Source organism: Condylostylus longicornis, unplaced genomic scaffold, assembly GCF_029603195.1.
Source record: "Condylostylus longicornis isolate FDR11 unplaced genomic scaffold, ASM2960319v2 ptg000010l, whole genome shotgun sequence".
NCBI classification, from domain to species: Eukaryota; Metazoa; Arthropoda; class Insecta; order Diptera; family Dolichopodidae; genus Condylostylus; species Condylostylus longicornis.
The window spans coordinates 14,365,513-14,386,219 of NW_026577979.1; the positions used below are offsets into that span (position 1 = coordinate 14,365,513).

Sequence of the window (20,707 nt, forward strand, 5' to 3'; positions counted from 1 at the left end):
CATTAAACAGAAATGAAAACTCTAATACTGTGTGTCTTACAGCGAAAAATACATTTCTGTGAATTTAATTTGTGTAATCAAAGACAATCTTATAGAAAATGCTACATGACCGTCTATCATTTACGTCAATTTTTGAAAAATATTGACTGAAAATTACGCGAAAATCAAAATAAAAATTCCAAATTCGTAAACACAAATCTCTTAATTGAATAATATTGCATACCCTATTAAATTTTCATTTTCAAATTCTTGTACACTTAAGAAACCTACATTTTATCAAGTATATTATCAAGTATATGCCTACATTTTACAATATATGCAACTATACACCTACGAAATACGTACATACCTATACACCATAACCATTGTAATAAACTTTAGTTATTATTTAAAATTTCATTGATGTTCCCGTCCAACACCCATGCCTATTAATTTTTTTACACATAAATGTATGTGTATATTTAAGTTTAAACGAGAATACTAAAGTTTATATATGAATATTGATTTCAAAGAAAAAATCTCCACTTAATATTCCTAACTCTTTGAAACATTCAACTTTGTATTTAAATTTTATGTTCGAAAACTGGTAGCAAAATTACTTCAAAAGAACATACATTTTCATAAATTTTACAGTTTATTTGTGGAGAATGTCAGTTGAAATTATCCTTAAAATCCTATAGTAATATATCACCACACCTTATTTTAAATACAGTGTTGCCGATGTATTTTAAAATGTAGACATCAACTACAAAATCAAAAATCAAAATAATATTGTAAGGATCTAAATAATATTTATTTATACTGCTAGTGGCATAAATCCCTCTTTATAAAGCAATGATTTTCAATTGAAATTGCAAACTTCAAAATAAATTAATTCAGAATTATTACTAATTTTAATTTTAATATTAAAATTTTAAAATAATATACAAAAATATCACTATAATCAATAATCATATAGAAATTTTGAAGATTTTGTAATACGTAGTAAAACATGCTTTGATTCTAGTAAAAACGGTAACACAGTAAAATTAAAGTTCCTTTGAAGCAAGAGAAATATTGCATAAATTATTTTACAATCTTCAGTTTGCTACTCAAGAAGTAGATATATTGTATGCTAGTATTTGATAAATGTATATGTATATATATGTTTTGCATGCAATATGGTAAAGAATAATAATTTTTTGAGAAGTCATGTAATAAATAGTATAGTTGTATAAGGTTTTTAAAAATGAAGATTAAATTTTAAGGATATTTTATGAGTACTTCCTACGTGCAATTACATTAAGAGTATTTACTATCCTTAAATTTTGAAGGCAATCTGTTGAATTTAACTTGTTGAATTTATCTTTGGAGTTTATTGTTTTGAATTACAAATTATGACGATTTTACAGATTTAAGTATTTCAAATATATTAAAACTTAAATATATGTATAAGAGAGTTTCTGTGTTGAATTTCTTTAATTTGAATAAAATTTTTTGTACTATTTTTTAAAAGGAAAATAAATTATGTGATATAAATGTGAGATTTTAAAATTAAGAATTTTAAGTGATTCTCAAGATTATAGCTGTGACAAACTAATATGTACTTGTTAATATCCCCCTATAATTAATTATGTTAAATTATACAGCTGTTGGCAAAAAGTTGTCGGATAAAATTTTAATGACAGCAAACGATAAAGAGGCTAAAACTAAGCTTTTTAATCGTTTATGCTCTCATGGCACTGTTGATATAAGTAATAAATTTTCATCAAAATCAGTTCAGCCGAACATGGGGTAACGGAAAAGTGCGTTTCCACTGAAAACGTGATCTGAGAAATTTGGTACTATGCAATGGCAACAAAATTTCTTATTGTATGTAATTCGGTCGGTATAAATTATGTTGTCTTAATTATACATTTGTCGTAAAAAAATTTATTATGTATCAATTGTATTTATTCACAAATATAGGTAGTGTTAATAATTGGATTTAGACAATGAAATAAAATAATTTATTAACTGATAATAACCTATACATTCTAATTATAGATTTAATATTATTTGTTGATATATAGATATACCGTATTATATTTTTAGTAAGTGATGCATAATATTCCTAGTAACTGAAATTCCGAGACTGTACTCAGAAATTGATTCGATGAGTCAGTTTCGAAAAGAGGATTTGGGTTTAACATATTTCCTGAAAGAATGTTATATAGAGAATTTCTTAAGAAAGATCAATTTTAAAATTTTATCACTAAACTAGGAGGCCGAAAAAAGGATAATGTGTCCTATATATGGTTTGATTCACCCAGCTAAATTTAAAGTATTAAATTTTGTGGGGATGGATAGTAATAAATCAATAGAATAACCAGATTTTAAATAATTGCCACTTAAGGAGTCCCGTTTCGATTTTGCATAGTATATAAAATACAATTCTAAAATACGTATGAATTTGTTCTATTTATTTAATTTTTTGCATATGTATGTATGAGTAATTAATATTCACAGTTGTATGTAAAAAATAAGACAAACAATCAAATTTAGGAAAAAGTAATTTCAAAAAATTCATATTTATATTTTTTGTTTAGTCTGCAACTGGTTACATTGTTCTAACTTTCACTTCTTTAGAATTTTTTATCAAAAATATTTCACAGTTATTGTTTACCACACAAACGCCCATACATAGAGAAAAGAATATTGCGGTAAAATTATTTAGAAATTTTTTTATTGAAAGTTCAATATTCTGACTACAAAATTTATTGCAATAAAATTAGACTGAACGTTATGTTGTACAGACACCTTACGAAAGAGTTTTACTTTACACAGTTATTTTGATCGAACTAATAGTGAAGTAATCTAGGGGCAAGAAGGTGTGCTTCCCCTATGAAAAATCAAACATAAATTAAGAAGAAATGTATTTCAACCATCCATTCTAAAGTGATCAATATGTGATTCATATCGGAAAATTCTTAAACCTTAATTTGAATTTTGTGATATTAAGCATTTACTTGCTCCTTGATATTAATATTACAAAAGCTCAAGAATTATTCAACACAATATGCGAAACAAAAATCATGTGTAACTGTAATTGACGAGTTAACCGTTAAGCAAAACTGTTATTAATTTTATTTAAGCCCGGTTTACGTAAAGGTAAATAGCAATTAAAAATTTTGGAAAAAATAATACTATACCTATAATTTTATTTACTCTTCCAAAAAAAACCAAGAATGGATACTTAATTAAGGTATCCAACTCCACTTTATTAAATACGTTCTTAATTAAGTGATCATAATGTGCGTAACAAAAACTCCTCTTCTCAAATTTAATTCATCCAACATCAACGTTTCTTATTTCTATTTATTTAATATATTTTTCATCATTATCATCTGGTTGACTGATTATGATTTAATTTTTAAGTGAAATAAAGAAAATTAATATACCTGTGTCTGTACGCATATGGGATTTCACCTTCAAAAAAAGGTTTCGAAGTACCATAGTGTAATAACATTTTTCATATTATTTTTTTTTTCGAATTCGGTTTCTTATGATGTATTATCTTCAATTTAAGTACCAATTTTTATTAAATGTTTTCAAAAGTTTAAAATAATTTCTCCAATAATATCAAAAAGGCACATAAATTGCTGCTACCATTATGTTTGTGTGTTTATTATGATGATTACCGCGTTGCCGCCGTCGTACCACTGTTATTGTTGTTGCTGTTTTGTCACATTTTTACTTTAAAATTAGAGACTTCTCTTTTTGTTTTGTTTTCTTTTTCTTTCAAATAAAATTTAATAACCCTTTCTTTTTCTCATTATTTTTGTTTTCCTTTTATTGTTCTCTGGATGTTTTTTCTTTATTCGAATATTTTTTTTTGTTATTTTCTTTCTTGTTTTTCGGTTTGATGATTTGGTATTACAACAATCCTTTTTCTTTCTTCTTTGCTGTTTTCCTTTTTTTTTATCTTAATGTTTTTGTTTAAATCTCATCAAAAAGATAATTTTATTTTTCAAAGATAAAAGAAGATTTGTACAGGTATTAAACAAAAGATGATGAAAATCTTTATTTATGGCGCGTGTCAAAAATTCCATTTAAAAAAAACTTTTCTTTCGTTTATCGTTCAATAACGTCCAACATATTATAATGAATATGTTCAAATCGAATGATTTTATAGTGTGTATAAAGATGAAGAATACCCCAAAGAAAAACTAAAAAAGAGATTTAAATCATTTATCATACATGAAGATGTCTTTTCTCTTTTTTTGTATTCATCGGATTTTAAAATGATTTTACTTTTGCTCTTTTAATAATTTTGATATGTAGAAGGAATTGGTGTACATTTTAATAGGGTTAATAATTTGTACTTCACATGAAAAATATGAAAATTTTCAAACTAATAACAATATGACGATGCTTAAATTGTACACTCCAAACTATTGAGAGAGACATTTTCATTAAACAGTTTCTGTATAATTTGGAAGATTGCATTCAGTATTTACAAATTGAAAATTCAATTTTAATTTGACCTTTAATACCGTCTTATTTTCAATTGCATATGTCAATGCGAAGTCATTTAAAATTTTCCGGTGATATTAGAATTCCTTTGATTGCCTCTATCGGTTGATAGCGTTCAACATTACCCATTTTAATCGAAAGAATTATTGGAAGATTTTTAAAAAAATCGATGAAATCGAAATTATCATACAAATGAAAGCAGTTTTTTATTATGACCGAATTACTAATAAGGATTTTAAAAAATTGAATTACTTGACCTCAGTTCTTTCTTGTGAAAATATAATTAAATATCTAAAATAAAATTTTAAATATTTTCTCATATTAATTCACAGGGCATTTGATTTGGCTCTAACAATATTTTTAATATATTTGCAGTATTAAGAATTAAATTTTTTCTTATTTTTTAATACATGTGTGAAAAATCATCGAACGACAAAGATAGGCGGACCCAAACTATTGTCAGACCTATTGATAGTGGGAGACTTTAGCACAACATAAAACGAACCACGATGGTCATAGACTTCCAAAACTAGTCAAACTTACTAATCATTAGTTTTGTTCTCTTATGTTTTTGTGTTTACTTTCTGTGAAAGAACGCACGCCAATGTTGTCATAGCACTTTATTCTAAATTTAGAGGTCTCGTTGACTTCAGTCTTGTCAAGAATAAAAATAATTAAATTTTTTGATTTAATAAGGAAATAAAATTAATCAATAAGTGCTGAAGTATTTGTAACATTACATATGTAATAAACCTATGGAATGGAACTGAAAACTAAAATTTTTTTTTAATTTACTCATACACATATCATTTTATAATCGCTATATAAAATCAATGTATTGGTACTAGTGAAATAGCTTTAATAAACCTCATTTATAGATTATAATACAAAGCCATAAATATGAGTAATAGAGCTGCAATATTATAAAAATTGAATAGAAGCACACATACAACATGTTAATTTCAAAATTTAAGTTAAATTCCCAAAAAAAAAAGGTTAAGTGTTGGCAATTTTTCATTATTATATTTTCGAAAGAGAAAAATATACTTATGAAACATTAAAAGAAAAATATTATATACTCGTACATGTAGAAAAATTTAAAAAATGAATTTTGTTAGAAAGCCGAAAATTCTTTTCACCTGAGAAATTAAGTTATTAGTTTATTCACCTTTTATAGATAATAAATACTTAATTTGTATTTTAGAAAATTGATGTGTTATTCTTCTCTTTCTTATACATATTAATTTAATTATACGACACGGATATTAATTGAACTCAAAAAATTGACTCATTAAATTTGATTACCTATTTTAGTATTATATGACTTTTCTATATATTATGAGCGTGTAACGGTAATAAAAACTACTCATTCCTGCATTGTTTATTATTTACTTTATAATTAAGTACATTTATATAAATATGTATGTATAAACATAATACATGAACACTTAACATATTATTGTATTCAAACATTGTAAGTATATAGTAAAGAAATCATACATTGTTCTCTTTATATTATGGCAATAATAATACTAGTTTCAAATTGACTGAAATAAAAAACCACTTATCACACTCAGAAAAAAAATTTTAAAAATATGTAATTGGATTTGTAGCCCCTAGCGCAAATGTTCAAAATTAAATGTAATATAGTAAAATATATTTTTTTTTTAGAATTTCAATACATTTGAAATACATTTTTCGCACTTATCAATCTCGTAAATTATGCCAAAAAATTGGTGTAAATTAGAAGAAGAAGAAGAGCCTTTCTGTATTAGAAAATTCTGTATAAGATTACACGCTTTTATGAAAATCAATCAATAAAATTTAATATTTTTGATGCAAATTTTGAAATGTTGAGCATATAGAGAACTAATAATGAAAATTAATTTTATAAAACGAATTTCCTTACTTTTCTTTAATATTAAAGGGAATAACTTGGATTAGAAATTAATTTTTCCAAATCCGGATATGCGGTAAATAATAATTTTTAAATTACAACCGAGGAAGGACACTCGTTTGTAATTGAATTAATTCACCTAAGCTAAGAGATTTCACTTGTAGTTTTACAGCAAAATTTTGTGCTAGTGTATTTTTAAGCACAACTTTTCAAGTAATTGCGGGTCCTTATTTAACTATTGTATGTCATAAAGTATAGATTATAATAATTATAACTCTACTTAATCATTTCATTTTGAAAAAATGACATTATTAATAGTTACCCTTCTATGTGAATAGAAAATTCTTAAAAAAAAAAAAATAGCCCTGAAAAATTTTTTTGTAAAATGGAAAATTCTTTCTTTGAAGTGCGCACAAATACAAAAGGGGATTTTTAAGTTTTGAATTCTTATTTTGTTTTTCTTGTTTTTTTTTTTTGATTTTTTATTTTTTTGGTATACTAATAGGTATTTATGCATGTTTTGTTAACTTGTTAAATGCTATTTAAACGTCCTTTGAAAATAGTCAAATAGAGAATGACGATTTTTTTTTTATTTTCTATTTTATTATAAAGGAACAATATACACCTTGCGGTATTGTTATATTGTTGTTGGAAAAATTTTTTTCTCTTTACATAAATGAAAATTCGCTACTATCAATTCACAAAAGTAAAAACCACAAAACCTCAGTTAAAAAACAAAAATTTAAATATATACAAAAACAAAATAAAAATTTTAACCGACCAGAAAGGACAATGATGATTTCAATGTAAATTGTTTGGGCGGACTAAATTTAACTAGACATTGAGTCAAGGCTATATTACTAATATGTATTTAAAATGCACGAATGTATGAGTATAAAGTAAAATAAAAAGTATTTTAAAAAAAGAATTCTTCAGAAAATCTATTGAAAGAGAAAAACTTAAATTGATAAAGAAAAAAAATGCAAATCCTTTAAAAAAATTACAAATTTAAGTGAAAAATATTTCATTTCAACTATAAGTTAATAATAATTGATTAATTTAAACATTAATAAGTCTTGTATAGGAGCAAGCAAGTTTGCACTAATTGAGACAACTTAATTTTGAAAATTGTCGTTATTAGAAACGGTCTATTATGTCCTGATATAGATGACACTTTCTTGCTTTTTTCGACTTGGTTCATAAAATATTTAGTTTCTATGTTTTCCAACACCGTTCTTCAATTATAAACATTTGAACAGATTATACTTTATCCTTAATATGCCGTTTGTACCTAATTCAACCTCAGCATTTTTTATGTACTTCAAATAATTTTTTGGAGCACACACAAGTTCAATTTCTTATACAAAACTTTTAAGCTTCTATTTGACAAAAAACTATTTGAATTTTCAAATACAGAATGCAACACCATTCCAAATAACTAGTATTTGATTTATGAACGCAAGAATTTCCCACGCAATTACTAATAATTAGAATCCAGTTCAGTTCTATATTTTCAACATATTATGCAATTTGCATATACAATATTGTTAATCTATATAAGTAGTACAATAAATGTCATTAAAACGGTAGAACAGCCATCTTCTTAGTAATTTCTATATATTTATTTAGAAATTTTGGTTTACATCACTAGGTCGGTTATAATGTGACAAATAAGAGTGTGTTTTCCGACGGTAATTTTGTTTTATTGTAAAGTTCACAATCCATAAAATTGTATAGGCTTTAACATGAAATTCACAACATTATTTTTATATTTCAAGTTACTCCTTTTAAATATTTTACAATTTTAAGGTTTTACAAACAAATAATCACGTTAAAGGTTTTAAAAATTTTAAACTTTATGTTTTTATTTTATACAGAAATACGAGTATGAAAAAGAATATGTGTATAATATAGTCGTTTTACTTTACACCATATTTATCCTCCACAAACATGATTTTTTACGTTTATTTGAACTGATATATGCGCCCTTTTGATTCTTAACGAATATCGGAAAATTTATTAACATATAGAGGAAATTGTAACCCATTCCTATAATCATAGTACAGGTAAATGAAAGGTATACCATTTATATTTACTTATAATAAATACATTGTCATACAACTTTAATAGCTTAGCAAATAAGAACATATTATATACATGTATATAATGGTATGTGATTACATCACAAACATTTGTACATAATTTATACATTTGTATATATATATGCAAATATATATGTTTTACAAACCAATATCATTTTTGGTTTGTCTCTAATTTTTTTGTTTTCTGTTTATTTTGTTGCTTTTATTTCAAAAAATAAAACAAATGAAAAATAGGGCAAAATGAAAATGGTTATGGTTTTTTTTAGATCAGTTTAGTTCTGACCACAATTTATAAGCTTCTGGAATTCCATTTATAGGGAAGTTTATTAAGTCATCATCTGTTTCACTAAGTGATTTTTTTGTTGTATATATACAAATACTGTACATACAAACATATTTACTGAAATCTGAAATATGAGAAATTTAAGCCGATTTTTAAATTGTTTTTGTTTAAAGGTACAAGTAGAATTTAAACAATTTTATATTTAAATCAAAAAATGATGAAGGCGATGGAGGAAAATAAGAGTTTTCACAGAGTAACTCAAAAAAATAAATCAAAAATTATTTTAGTATATATATATTGTCATATATGTGATACTGATGTGATATGTCATACTGAATTTTAACTCTTTGCACTCCTACTACCAGTCTGGCAGGCATAACAAGTAAAGACGATCTACTCTAACTACCAGTTCTACAATAGTTCTGGCAACATTTTATTCTGTAATTATTTCTGGTTAAAATATGAATTTATAGCTGATAGCGTTACTTTTTTAACATTAGACATGTTCTCTTTCTGTTCTTTGTTGTTTTGTATGCATTTGCGATTATTAACGGTTAATATTTTTTCAAATTGAGCTGGTCCTGGAAGAAAAAGGACAACTTTCTGTTGTGATACATGTACAAGAAAACCCGGTCTACAAATAGGCGACGGTTTTATGAATTATCACACTAGAAAAGTTTATAAGAAATAAATTATTATTTTGCTAAATGAATTTACCCTAATATACGAATAAATTTTTATATTATTAATCAATATTTAAATAAGTTAGAGACGTTCAATACACTTCTACAAAAACTTCATCAAAATGGTCTTTTTCCGTTTATGTTATAAAAAAAATGTCAACCAAATTAAATATTTTGAATTTGAATTTATTTTTAGATACATTCAAGTTATCTAAGGTTTTGAGTTAAATCTCGTTGATAAAAAATCATTTTTCCAAAAACTGCAGCATTTTTTTCAAAGCATTGTGATTACAAAATATTTCCTAAAAGTGCTTGGAGTTGTCTACCAACAGGCGCAAAAAATGCACGAAGCGCAAAGAGTTAAAAAGACTCTGAACTATTTCAGTACAAATACACACGTATTATGTAAATCTTTTGATAGTAAGTGTTTTTTTTTCCTAATGTTTTCCCTTATTTCATATTATTTGGCTGACATTTTTACAATGTAAACGCATTTAAGGGTAAATTTTATTTAAATTGTATTTTTAATATTAATATTGCATCACTTTGGGCTTCTGCTTTCCTCTGTGAAAATTTTGTTATGTACTCAATTTTTTGTTAAGTTTGTTTTCCTAAATAAAAATTTAAGTATTTCAATTAAGTTGGACCAAACATCCTCGTAAATCCTTAGTTCAAATTTTCGTTGTTTTTTAAATAATTGAACAGACTGAAATTTACAAATTCATTTTCAGAAAAAAACTTTTGGAAATTTTATTTTGAATGTCACAAAAAGAAATTAATTACTCACTATAGATAAATATTTGTCTTATTTTAGTTTTGGAGGTATTTAGTAAAAAATTTAATACGATACTAATGCATGAAGCTATCGAAAATTATATTAGAAAAAATTTATAATAGAAATATTGGAAATATTGCTTCAAGTTAGCGCAGTCAACTTGTAATATAAAAGGACAATTAAGATCCTTTTTAGTGTAGTTTATTCCTTTTTAGTGTAGTGAAAAGTGTAGCTACAAAAAAGCAAGACAAGTGGAAACTCTAAAACTTAATCATTTTTGGGAAATTTCAATTCTTTTTTTTTTGCAAAATTAATTGTTTTACATATTGTGATTTAGTCACATGTGCAATAATTCTTTAAAAATTTAAATTCTGTACGTCCTCAGTAATTTGTTGTAATTTACTCTATGTATTTTTAAAAATCTAATGTAAATTGTACAATTATTAAAATTTTCTCTCAGTAGTTAAAATATCACAGAATAATAATAAATCGGTTAAATTTTCTTTGAACTGAAAGATGTTAAATTCTACGGTATTTGAGAGCGGTTTCTTTAAAATCTATTTTAAATTAATATTAATTTATTACGACACTAATACATATTTTTAATAATATTATAAAAAAAAAAATTATTTCTTATTTATTCTCTTTTTTTTTATAAATTTCATATTATTTTCACTTTATTGAAGCTTCAGATGTCGTTTTTGACATTTGAACATCATCGACTTTGTGTGTGTTCCTGTCTTGTCATTTTCATTTAGTATATTACTTGCATAACGTTGAAGCAAAAAAATAATCAAGAGAAAATATAAAGAAAAATTTAAAAAATATAGGAAAAATAAAAAAACAATACAAAATATCGTATATGAAAGAAAACTTGAAAATTTCCTTTTAATAAGCTGAAAACTGAAATATTAAACTTAACTAACAATATAAACATACACGTACACACTTATATACGTAATAGTTATTATAATGTATGAAATAACAATCGTCTTTTCCTTATAAATATTGAATATGCATTCTTTACAGTCTTCGTTGATTGCCAACAAAGGCACGAGTGTATTTTATATTCCAATACTATCCCATATATGTACGTGTATACTTATGTATCGCACAAAGATTATGAGTTGTATACTTGCTTAACAATATATTATTAACATTGTTAACATATTTATACACTTCTTACGTACATACGCACTTTAGATATTTTTACTAATAATCTTTCCTTTTTATCTCCTTTACTATACATTCTCTTATCTTTTTATTTATATAAATACAAGAAAATAAAAAAAAACGAAATGAGAAGAAAAACACAGCCATTGAATAGCAAGCATTTGTTACAATTCACTAATCACACGCAATATGGTGGCAGTGGCAGCACTTAACTATGTAAAAATTTATAAAAATGCAACACATTGCGGTGGATCAGTTAAATTCAATTGACATGCAACGATAATCATTCGAAATTTAAAAAAAAAAACTGTCTATATTCATACAAACAAACAAACATAACTTTATGTGAATGTGCTATTAAAAATTATACATATATGCATACATATTTTTTTACATTTTAAAGAATGAAAAATAAATTAAAAATTTAGACAAATTATGATGGTCCTTTATATTTATTTCTTTTTTTTTTCAATATCCAATATGTTTGTATAATTGTATAACAGAAAATTGACATTTTCAAAGAAAATATTAAAAAAAATGCTAAAGATACAAAATTCACAAATTTTAATTTTATTATATAATTGCGTTTCATTTCGGCACACGTCTACCATCTGGTGCGTGATAATTGCAAAACTATATCATCGGTATATGTATGTATAAAAATTTGTAAAAATTGTTTTGATATGGTTTGTCTGATATTAAAAATTAAGTTTATAATGTCGTATAGATTCTCATAATGTCATATATTTCGTATACGAGACTTAGCGAAACCGATCAGATTTAGCGAAATAACATAAAACTGTCACTCAAAGTTTTCACCAATATTCGAAAAATTTTTAATATTTTCTAATAATGTTGAATTTAGCTTTTTTTTAATAAATACTTTTAAAAATTTTAGTAAATTAAATAATTACACTAAAAAACAGCCAAAGTTAAAAACAGCGAGAGGCGAAAATCTTTCATTGTCGAATTAAGTCTGTCAAAAAGTGAAGAACGCAATTAAACTTATAACTAAGCAAGAAATTTGGAATTACTTCAGCATTTTTGCGATAACATACCGAAATTCTCACTGGTTTTCATTCTAGGTTGCTCGTTTTCGTTTAAAGTAGTTGACGTATTCCTTTAAATTGACAAAGTCGACATCTCGGTACATCATTATTTGTAACTTTTAAAACATATAAGATTCTGTTCTTAGAATTGTTTACTTCTGATTATCAAAAAATTGATATCTCATTCTTAAATATTTTTAATTGATAAGCTTATTTTGTCAAGCTCAAACTGCAAAAAATGAAGGCATATTACTCGTATATTAAACAAGTGACTTGATTTCATCAAGTGCGACGTGTAAGAATTTTAAAAAGCTTAAATCGAATATTTTTTAATTAAACAATATTTTTTACATATGTATGTATAATTATATTTAATTTCATTTTAATTGTAGGCTATTTAAATGTTACGTTTAAAAATTAAATTACAATAATTTAATTTAGCTTACATTGTATTATAAATACATAGTTCGTAATAACATATGTTACCATAAATTTATAATTAAAATCCTCTTTTGATATATTAGCGTTTTGTTTTCGAAATGAAGAAATTTAATAACTCAGGGAACGCAAAAAAATTGTTTAAATATTAACAAAACCTTGACGAAATGCGATTGCACATGCAATTTTTAAACTTATAATGAAAGTTAATTGGATAAACAATGAAGAAATTCTACAATTAAGACACGTTCATTAAAACTTACTAAGCATATAAGAACATTTGCAAAAGAATTTGGTCAGGAAGAAGCTATATCTTCTAAGATTGTATGAATTGTTTTTGTATGTTTTTTTCTAGAGTCGAATTTTATGACTATATTTTATGATCTATAGCCATGTCTAATTGGTCGTATGTCTTTCAGGCGCTTATTTTTTAGGTAAACATTATTTCAGTAGACACAAAATTTTTTTTTAAATTTGTGCTAACTGAAAAGAATTACGACTTTCTGAAACAATTTGGTTTTATTTGGCTAGGATTCCCTACCCCTATAATATTCTTAAATAATTATGGTATAAATATGGTCGTAAGCATATTGTTCTTAATAAGTTTTCGAAGTGATCTACAATTCTATGAGATGTTTAACAATGGGTCCAATATATATGAGGTTCTGGAAAAGGTGCTAAATAATATATTTTTATTTGTATTCCGGTTATTTCAATAAAGAAAGTGTACAATATTTGAATTTCGATAAGGTAAATTTAATAATTAAAGCATTTCGTAGTAAAGCGGAAATATTTGTAATGATGTGGCGATAACTAAATGTTGTATTAGTCTGTTTTTGCTTTCTTGTCCTGTAGATGTAAATTCATGTACATATTATTTGACAATACTGTTCAATAATCAAATAATTTTTTTGTCCCCTTTTTTCATATTGTATTTGCCTACAGGTATGCAACAATATACGTTCATTTAAATGATTGATAATGTCATTTTCCTACAAATAGTTAGTCAAGTTTACTATTAGCACCTCCTCTAATCGTTTAAATTACATATATACATAGGTTAATTTTTATAAATAACTTTGCCAATTGTTTTGATACCCTAATTTAAATTTTTTTAAAAGTGAACGACTTTAAAATAGACTGTTATAATCGCCAAGTATGAGCATTAGAGGTTGTATTAAAATTTTTATTAAAAATATTTTACTTACCTCTACCACTTCTTCCAACAAATCTTAAATCATTAAATTTTGCTACACCATTTTTCATAACCGCTGTAAAATTTCTTAATTCAGCACAATAATTTTCATCATTACCGGCTCTAACAGTAACAACAGTACCATCACCAACATCAACAAGTGATACAACTTTAAAGGCAATTGGTAATGTTTTATTTGATCGCCAATGATTTGGTAAACTTGAACATAAAAAATATGGGCTTCCAGTTTTAACTGTAAAAACAAGAAAAAAACATAATTAAAATTTGAGTACACAGCTAGCCCTAATCAAATATTTTTATAACAATTGATAATTGTGATACGTTTTTAATACAATTTGTGATGAAATGATTGATTTAATTTTAATTTTAAAAATATTTGATGTCAAAGACAATATGATGGGTTAAACAAATAATTTGCTATAAATAAATTGTTGGTTCAAGTTTGATTTTGCTAAAATAGTCGGCCGAGTGCTGTGACCGGACGCATGTAAATTCAATCTATAAAGAAACCTTCAAATTTTTGAATTTTTTCTTTTTCTTTTTGTTGTATATGTAAGGAATAGCTGTACAAGGTTGAGCTGGCATTATTTTCAACAAGTTTTTCAATTTTTCTTTTTTTTTTTTGTAAATAAAAAACAAAACAAAAGAATGAAATTTATAATTATTATTGTCCTCTCGCGTAAAGTTTTTTGCTTTATTTTAAAGTATTCGCATATTATCGTAACCATTCTCCAGATCCTGTGGTGTCAAATGACATTTTTTTTTATATTGTTTTAAGAAGAGTATCATTAACAGAATCACTGCCTCTGACACGAATCAATGTAAAACAATACAGAATAATAATATAAAAAAAACAAAAAAATAAGAACAAGAAAGCACGTATAATATCATATAGGTACATATGTATAATTGTACGTAATAGGTATACGAGCCTGAATGCCAAAGAATTGATCGACCTTATGAAATTTTTCGCCAGCTGATAAAAACAATTTGGAGTAGAATGAATTGCTAATGAATTTTCGTGTAGTTTGAACACTTTTATTTCTTAGTTCTAACCTAGTGTCGATATATTGATTGATTTAATGACAAAACAAAAACGCAAAAAATTATTCTTCTAATGCTACACAAGGAATGTCAATTTTCTGGAAGCAAAAGAATGATTTACTATAAGGTTTTATCTTCTTACGCCTAGTTATATAGATTATTCTCCTCTAAGTATTGATGAAACTAATTTTTGGCAGTCATTTCTTATGGAAAAACAACTAATTTATTTATAAATGCTGAGTACTGTTACTGTTCTACTATTCCTTATCTGTATGAGCAACTTCATACTATTACTGAAGTAAGAGGGGTGGTTACGAAATCTGTTTGTTTTTGTCCAATTTAAAAAAAACTCATTAATTAAAATCGTATTGTTATCCAACAAATCTTATTTTTATCCTCAACAATCTTGCTTCTTCAAATTTTATATTTTAAATAAGATTTACTTATTAAATTAATAACTTTCCAATACACAAATTTCGAATATATACTATACAAACAAATTCATGGGCAATTCATTTTACTCCTCATTGTGTTAATCATTAAAATGACGAAAATTTTTAATTGGTGGATCAATATTCTTTTGTGTTGGGGTTCGTATATATACATGACAGTATAAGTTTACGTATAATAATTTTTGGCCTGCAGCTCAAAAATATGCTAAATCAAAAAGAGAAGGCTGAATGTTTTATGATAAGTAAGGAGAAAATTAAGAGAAACAAATAAAGGGAAGATGAAAATTTTTTGGTTTTTATTATTTGTAATTAAATTTCATTCTTAAATTTTATGAAACACAAAAAAAAAAAAAGAAAAAAGTAAAAAGCAAACAGAACACTTGAAACTGGTATACAAATTTTTGCTTTCAGTTTTTCTCTTAAACTGGGTTTTCGTGCACAGAACAAAAACAAGTCAAAAAAAATTGCAAAGAAACAAAAAAAAGGACATCGATACGATGATATAATATGAAGCCTTATTAGTTTATTGACGGTTTATTATTCTCTTCTTTTATTTTTTTCTACTTATATTAGCTTAAGTAATTATTGTTTTACAGTAGAATGCGCTAATTTAACTGATATTTTGAAAAAAAAAAGAAATAATTTTTATAATTTATTAAACAAAATTTTAGAAGCTAGTCATTCCATGTATTTAAAGTAAACTTAAGTGATTTCAAAAATTTTTTCATAGAACTTCATGCAGTCGATTATACCAATGATACTTAAAATAATGAACTTTCCTTTAAAAATTTATAGTTTCATCTGGTCTAATTTATCGAAAATTGTACTGAAATAAAAATATTTTTGTAGAAATAGACTTATAATTTTTTTAAGAATGGGCATTTTTTATACCATATCTGATTATCCTTAAGTTTTTTTAATAGAAGTCGATAAAGTTTATAATGTTGAAGAAATGTCTAAGCAAGAATTGAGATTCTACGGGAATTGTTCAATTTAAGAAAATCTCAAATGACGAACACTCCCGTAATTAGAAATTCGCAGCAGATCCTGGTAACGTTTCAGGGTGGCGTAGCAGGTCTGACGGCGATTTACACGGGATAATAAACGTTGCAGAAGCTTCATGCTAGGCTAAGGTCGCCCTCTAATACATCATATCGCGCACCAACTGGGATTATCTTTATTAATTTTCAACTTTATTTAAGTGCTGATTTTGAACTCAAATAGTAAAAGTGAAATGTGCTTTTTTTAATGAAATTAGTTTGATATAGCACATTTCTAAACTAATAAGGTTACAGTAATAATTATAATTATGTTGAAATATTGGTATTTGCCTTTATGAGAAATTTGTTTACTGCCAATTAACTGGAACTAAATAAATTTTACTTATAAAAGCATGCTAGTATTTCCTAGCTTTTAACATGTCTTCTGAAATTAAAGTATAAGTTTTCAGTGAAATTTGGTTAAAACTTACGTATTGCTGTACAAGTACTTGTACTTATAGCTTTATTTTATAATTTATAATAGATTTTACTACTTCATAAAATCAAGAACAAAATGTATAAAATCGAGCTTTAAAAAGAACAATTTAACATCACCCTTGTTAAGTTTTAATCATAATTGACAAAAATTATAAATAATTGAATTAAGTAATCGTTAAAAAAAATTTTGAGTGATGCGTTGTAGAAATTGAAATTAAGAGTATTTTTAGAAACTTCTTAATGAAACCTAAGTGAATTTTGACTCATTTATCGTTTATTGATAAGTAAATAATATTAGTCATTATATCGTAATATACAATGTTCAATAATTCATTAACATTTTGTGTAAGAATTTAATTTTCGGTAAAAAACTGAAACTATTATAGAAATTTCATTATTTATCAATAAAAATGTGGTAGATCAATTCCATAGCAAATCACAAACGATGTTCTTTTAATATTATATTATTATATCTAGTTGCATATGTTTAGGAGGAAGCTTAAAAGCAGTTTTTAGCACTCTTCCAAAAAAATTTTGAAAAAAAGTGCTTATTAGTTTCACACTGTCCGTCCGTCCGTCCGTCCGTCCGTCCGTCTGTCCGTGTGTCTGTTTACAAAACTTCTACACCCTTGAAGATAGAAAGCTGAAATTTTGTACGTACATAAATCTTTACTAGAAACTTATTTCCGTAGAACAAAATTTTTACCTATCTCCCTCCCTCTAGAAGTTATACCCCCCAAAACCCTAAAAATGGCCTTTTTTAACTATTTGTTGCAAGGAAACCATAAGCATTTTTGAAATTTTGCAAACGCAGAAAGTCAGCGGCTTGCTTCCCCTAGCGGTATACTATAGTTAAACTTTAGAAAAACAAAATGGCCGTTCAAATTTACCGTTATCTAAAGTCCTTTTATTCCAAATTTTTGATTTCGTTTTTCTTCTAGACCCCAGCCTGTAGAAACTTGAAATTATGAGGGCTTTTAGACATTAACAAATAGTTCATTTTGTTAGAAGAACATTTTTTTCCATCTCCACCCCCTCTCAAGTTATCACCTCTTGAAATTCGTGAAATTTGAATTTTTGACACCTTATATTTCCGAAACCGCAAGCTTTTCCAAATTTTTATAAACGCAAAAAGCTAACGGTAAATTCCGTGAAATTAAAAAATATAATTATTTTTCTTAACTCACACAATTAACCCTTAAAATCGAGCATTCTGTTAAACTCTCTTTATATAAATTTTCCTTTATTTCAAACACTGCATAAATCGTTCATCCTAAATATATGCAATACTAGAAATAGTTTTGTACATGAATGAAAATAATTTTAATAGTGTGATAGGTATACATAGACTGTATTTAAAAGCAGAATTTTCACTTGTTCAAGGGAAAAGTGCTACAATACAAACCATTGGTTTGACTCAACTTTATTTACTATTAGTTAAAGTCCATTAGATTTCACTTAAATAATAGTCAAATTGAAGAATAAATTTATCATTCTTATACTTTAATATAATTTACGAAAATGTGGGAAATAAATTCACAACTCTTCGCGTTTGCAGAATTTTCAATTTGATTCGCAAATTGCAATTGTTTTAACAAACAAATTGGGAAAGAAATTGAATTTTAAAGACTCTATAAATAATATAACTTGAAGAATATAATGAAACTTAAAAGTTTTGATCCAGTTCGTTTGAAACAAGTTTATACATAATTAAAATCTATTCGCCCATAAAATCTCAGCATCTAAGTACGAGTATATTGGAAAACATAAAAAATCCGCGTCATAGGTACGCTAAGTTATCAAATTGTTATACTAAAATTATTCTTAAAATTTTTCAAATTTATTGATTATACTATGATTAATAAGTTATTAATGTGAGGTAGAAGTGGATAATTTCCTTTCAGATCATTATCGAATCCTGTTCTAATGAAAAAAATATCAAAAATCTATTAAATACATATAGTAATCGTATCATCATAATCGTATATTGTTAAGTGAATCTTGTAAAGGGGGAATTTTGAATACAAGATGAAAAAGCTTCTAGAAAGCTTTTAAAAGTCAAAAAGTCATACTACTCACCAAACTAAATAAAAAGTTTACAGTGGTATAATAAATTGTCTTTTGATTACACTATTTAGTTATTAATGTCGTATTTATAAGACGCACGTTAATTCGGTGGTTAAAAGCAACAACTTTCTATATAAGTTTAATTTGATAATTCTTAATTTAATTAGAAATTCACGATTATCGTACTTTAATCTTTTCTTTATCAAAACTTGCTTCGTATAAGTAGATACTCGAATTAATTCAGAAGTTACGGGCGAAAGTATAAAAAGTAGAGATTCTTTTCAAAAACAATTTTAAACGATTCAAGTCGACAATTTTTAGATCCAGAAATCAATTTCATATTATGTAATTAATATTTTTCTCTTATAAAAACATGACCTATGTTACTCACATATTATTCAAGTTTTGCATAAAAATATAAAGAGCGGCTTTAATCTTGTTATAAAATCTAAATTTTAAGTTTTAAATAATTTTTTTTTTAACTTAAATAGTATCGCTTATGACCACCGAATTATTAAAAACTTATATACATATATTAATAAGATAATGCTCACCTAATTCACCAGGAAATTCCTGTTGTGCTTCAAGTACTAATCTTTCAGTCCACCATAGATCATTTGAACTATTATTATTTGTATTATTATTGCTATTACTATTACTATTATTATTACTATTACTGTTATTACAATTACTATTAGAACTATTATTATTACTACTATTATTATTATTATTATTATTATTACTATTTATAGGTGAATTACTGTTACTATTATTATTATTAAGATTATTTGTAATTGGGGGTGGTTGTGATTGTTGTTCAACCAAACCAACAACCCCCTTATATGATATTAAACCAGTAGAACCGGTAGTTGTTTGATGTGTTGGACTCCAATCAGTATTATGTAAAGTTAATATACCAGCTGATGCAGCTGTACCAGTAGCTGTTGAACCAGTATACACTGCCGTTGTTGTACCACTTGGCAGATGCATTCGTGATATAGAATGTTTTGGAGCTATTTTGACGGTTTATTAAAAATTTCTTTTATTTATTTTATATTTGTTTTTTTTTTGTTGGTTTTTTTATCACTTTTTATTATTATTATTAATTTATTTTATTTATTTAATAAACGTTTATCATTATTAAGTATACACATATATTATGTATGTTTGTGTATGTATAATTATAGTATTAATTGAAAAGCTTGTTTTTTAAGAAGCTTTTATTATAATTAGCACTAATCTATTTCTATGTATATAGAAAATTTTTATTAATATAAAATGTATGAGATTAAAATAAACTTTACTTAGATATTTTTATAATATTTTTTTTTTTACGTTATTCAAATAAATTTTTGGATTTTCCCAAAGACTTTGAAATTGTTGTTAGTATATAAAGTAATTTTAAAAAATGAGAAATAAAAAAAAAAGGTAATTTAAATACGTGTTAATAAATTTATTGAAAAAGTGACGGCCAGTTAAAGAAAAAATCCGAAGATGTTATTAGTCATCATAACAATGAAAAGTATACATAAATTGACTGATATACAACGTTTACT

At 25.3% G+C, this 20,707-nt stretch overlaps 1 protein-coding gene across 2 annotated transcripts in view; it reads right to left on the reverse strand.

Moving 5' to 3' along the window:
• The window catches only part of LOC129618905 (protein lozenge), a 64,083-nt gene extending 43,713 nt beyond the window's left edge, over window positions 1–20,370 (reverse strand). For both annotated transcript variants that reach the window (XM_055533934.1, XM_055533933.1), the window contains exons 1-2: window positions 19,706–20,370; window positions 14,103–14,342 (exon numbers count right to left, since the gene is read on the reverse strand). In XM_055533934.1, the coding sequence (XP_055389909.1) occupies window positions 14,103–14,342; window positions 19,706–20,141 (676 nt within the window). In that variant the 5' untranslated portion in view covers window positions 20,142–20,370. The remainder of the gene's footprint in view (window positions 1–14,102; window positions 14,343–19,705) is intronic.
• Window positions 20,371–20,707: the final 337 nt, after the last annotated feature.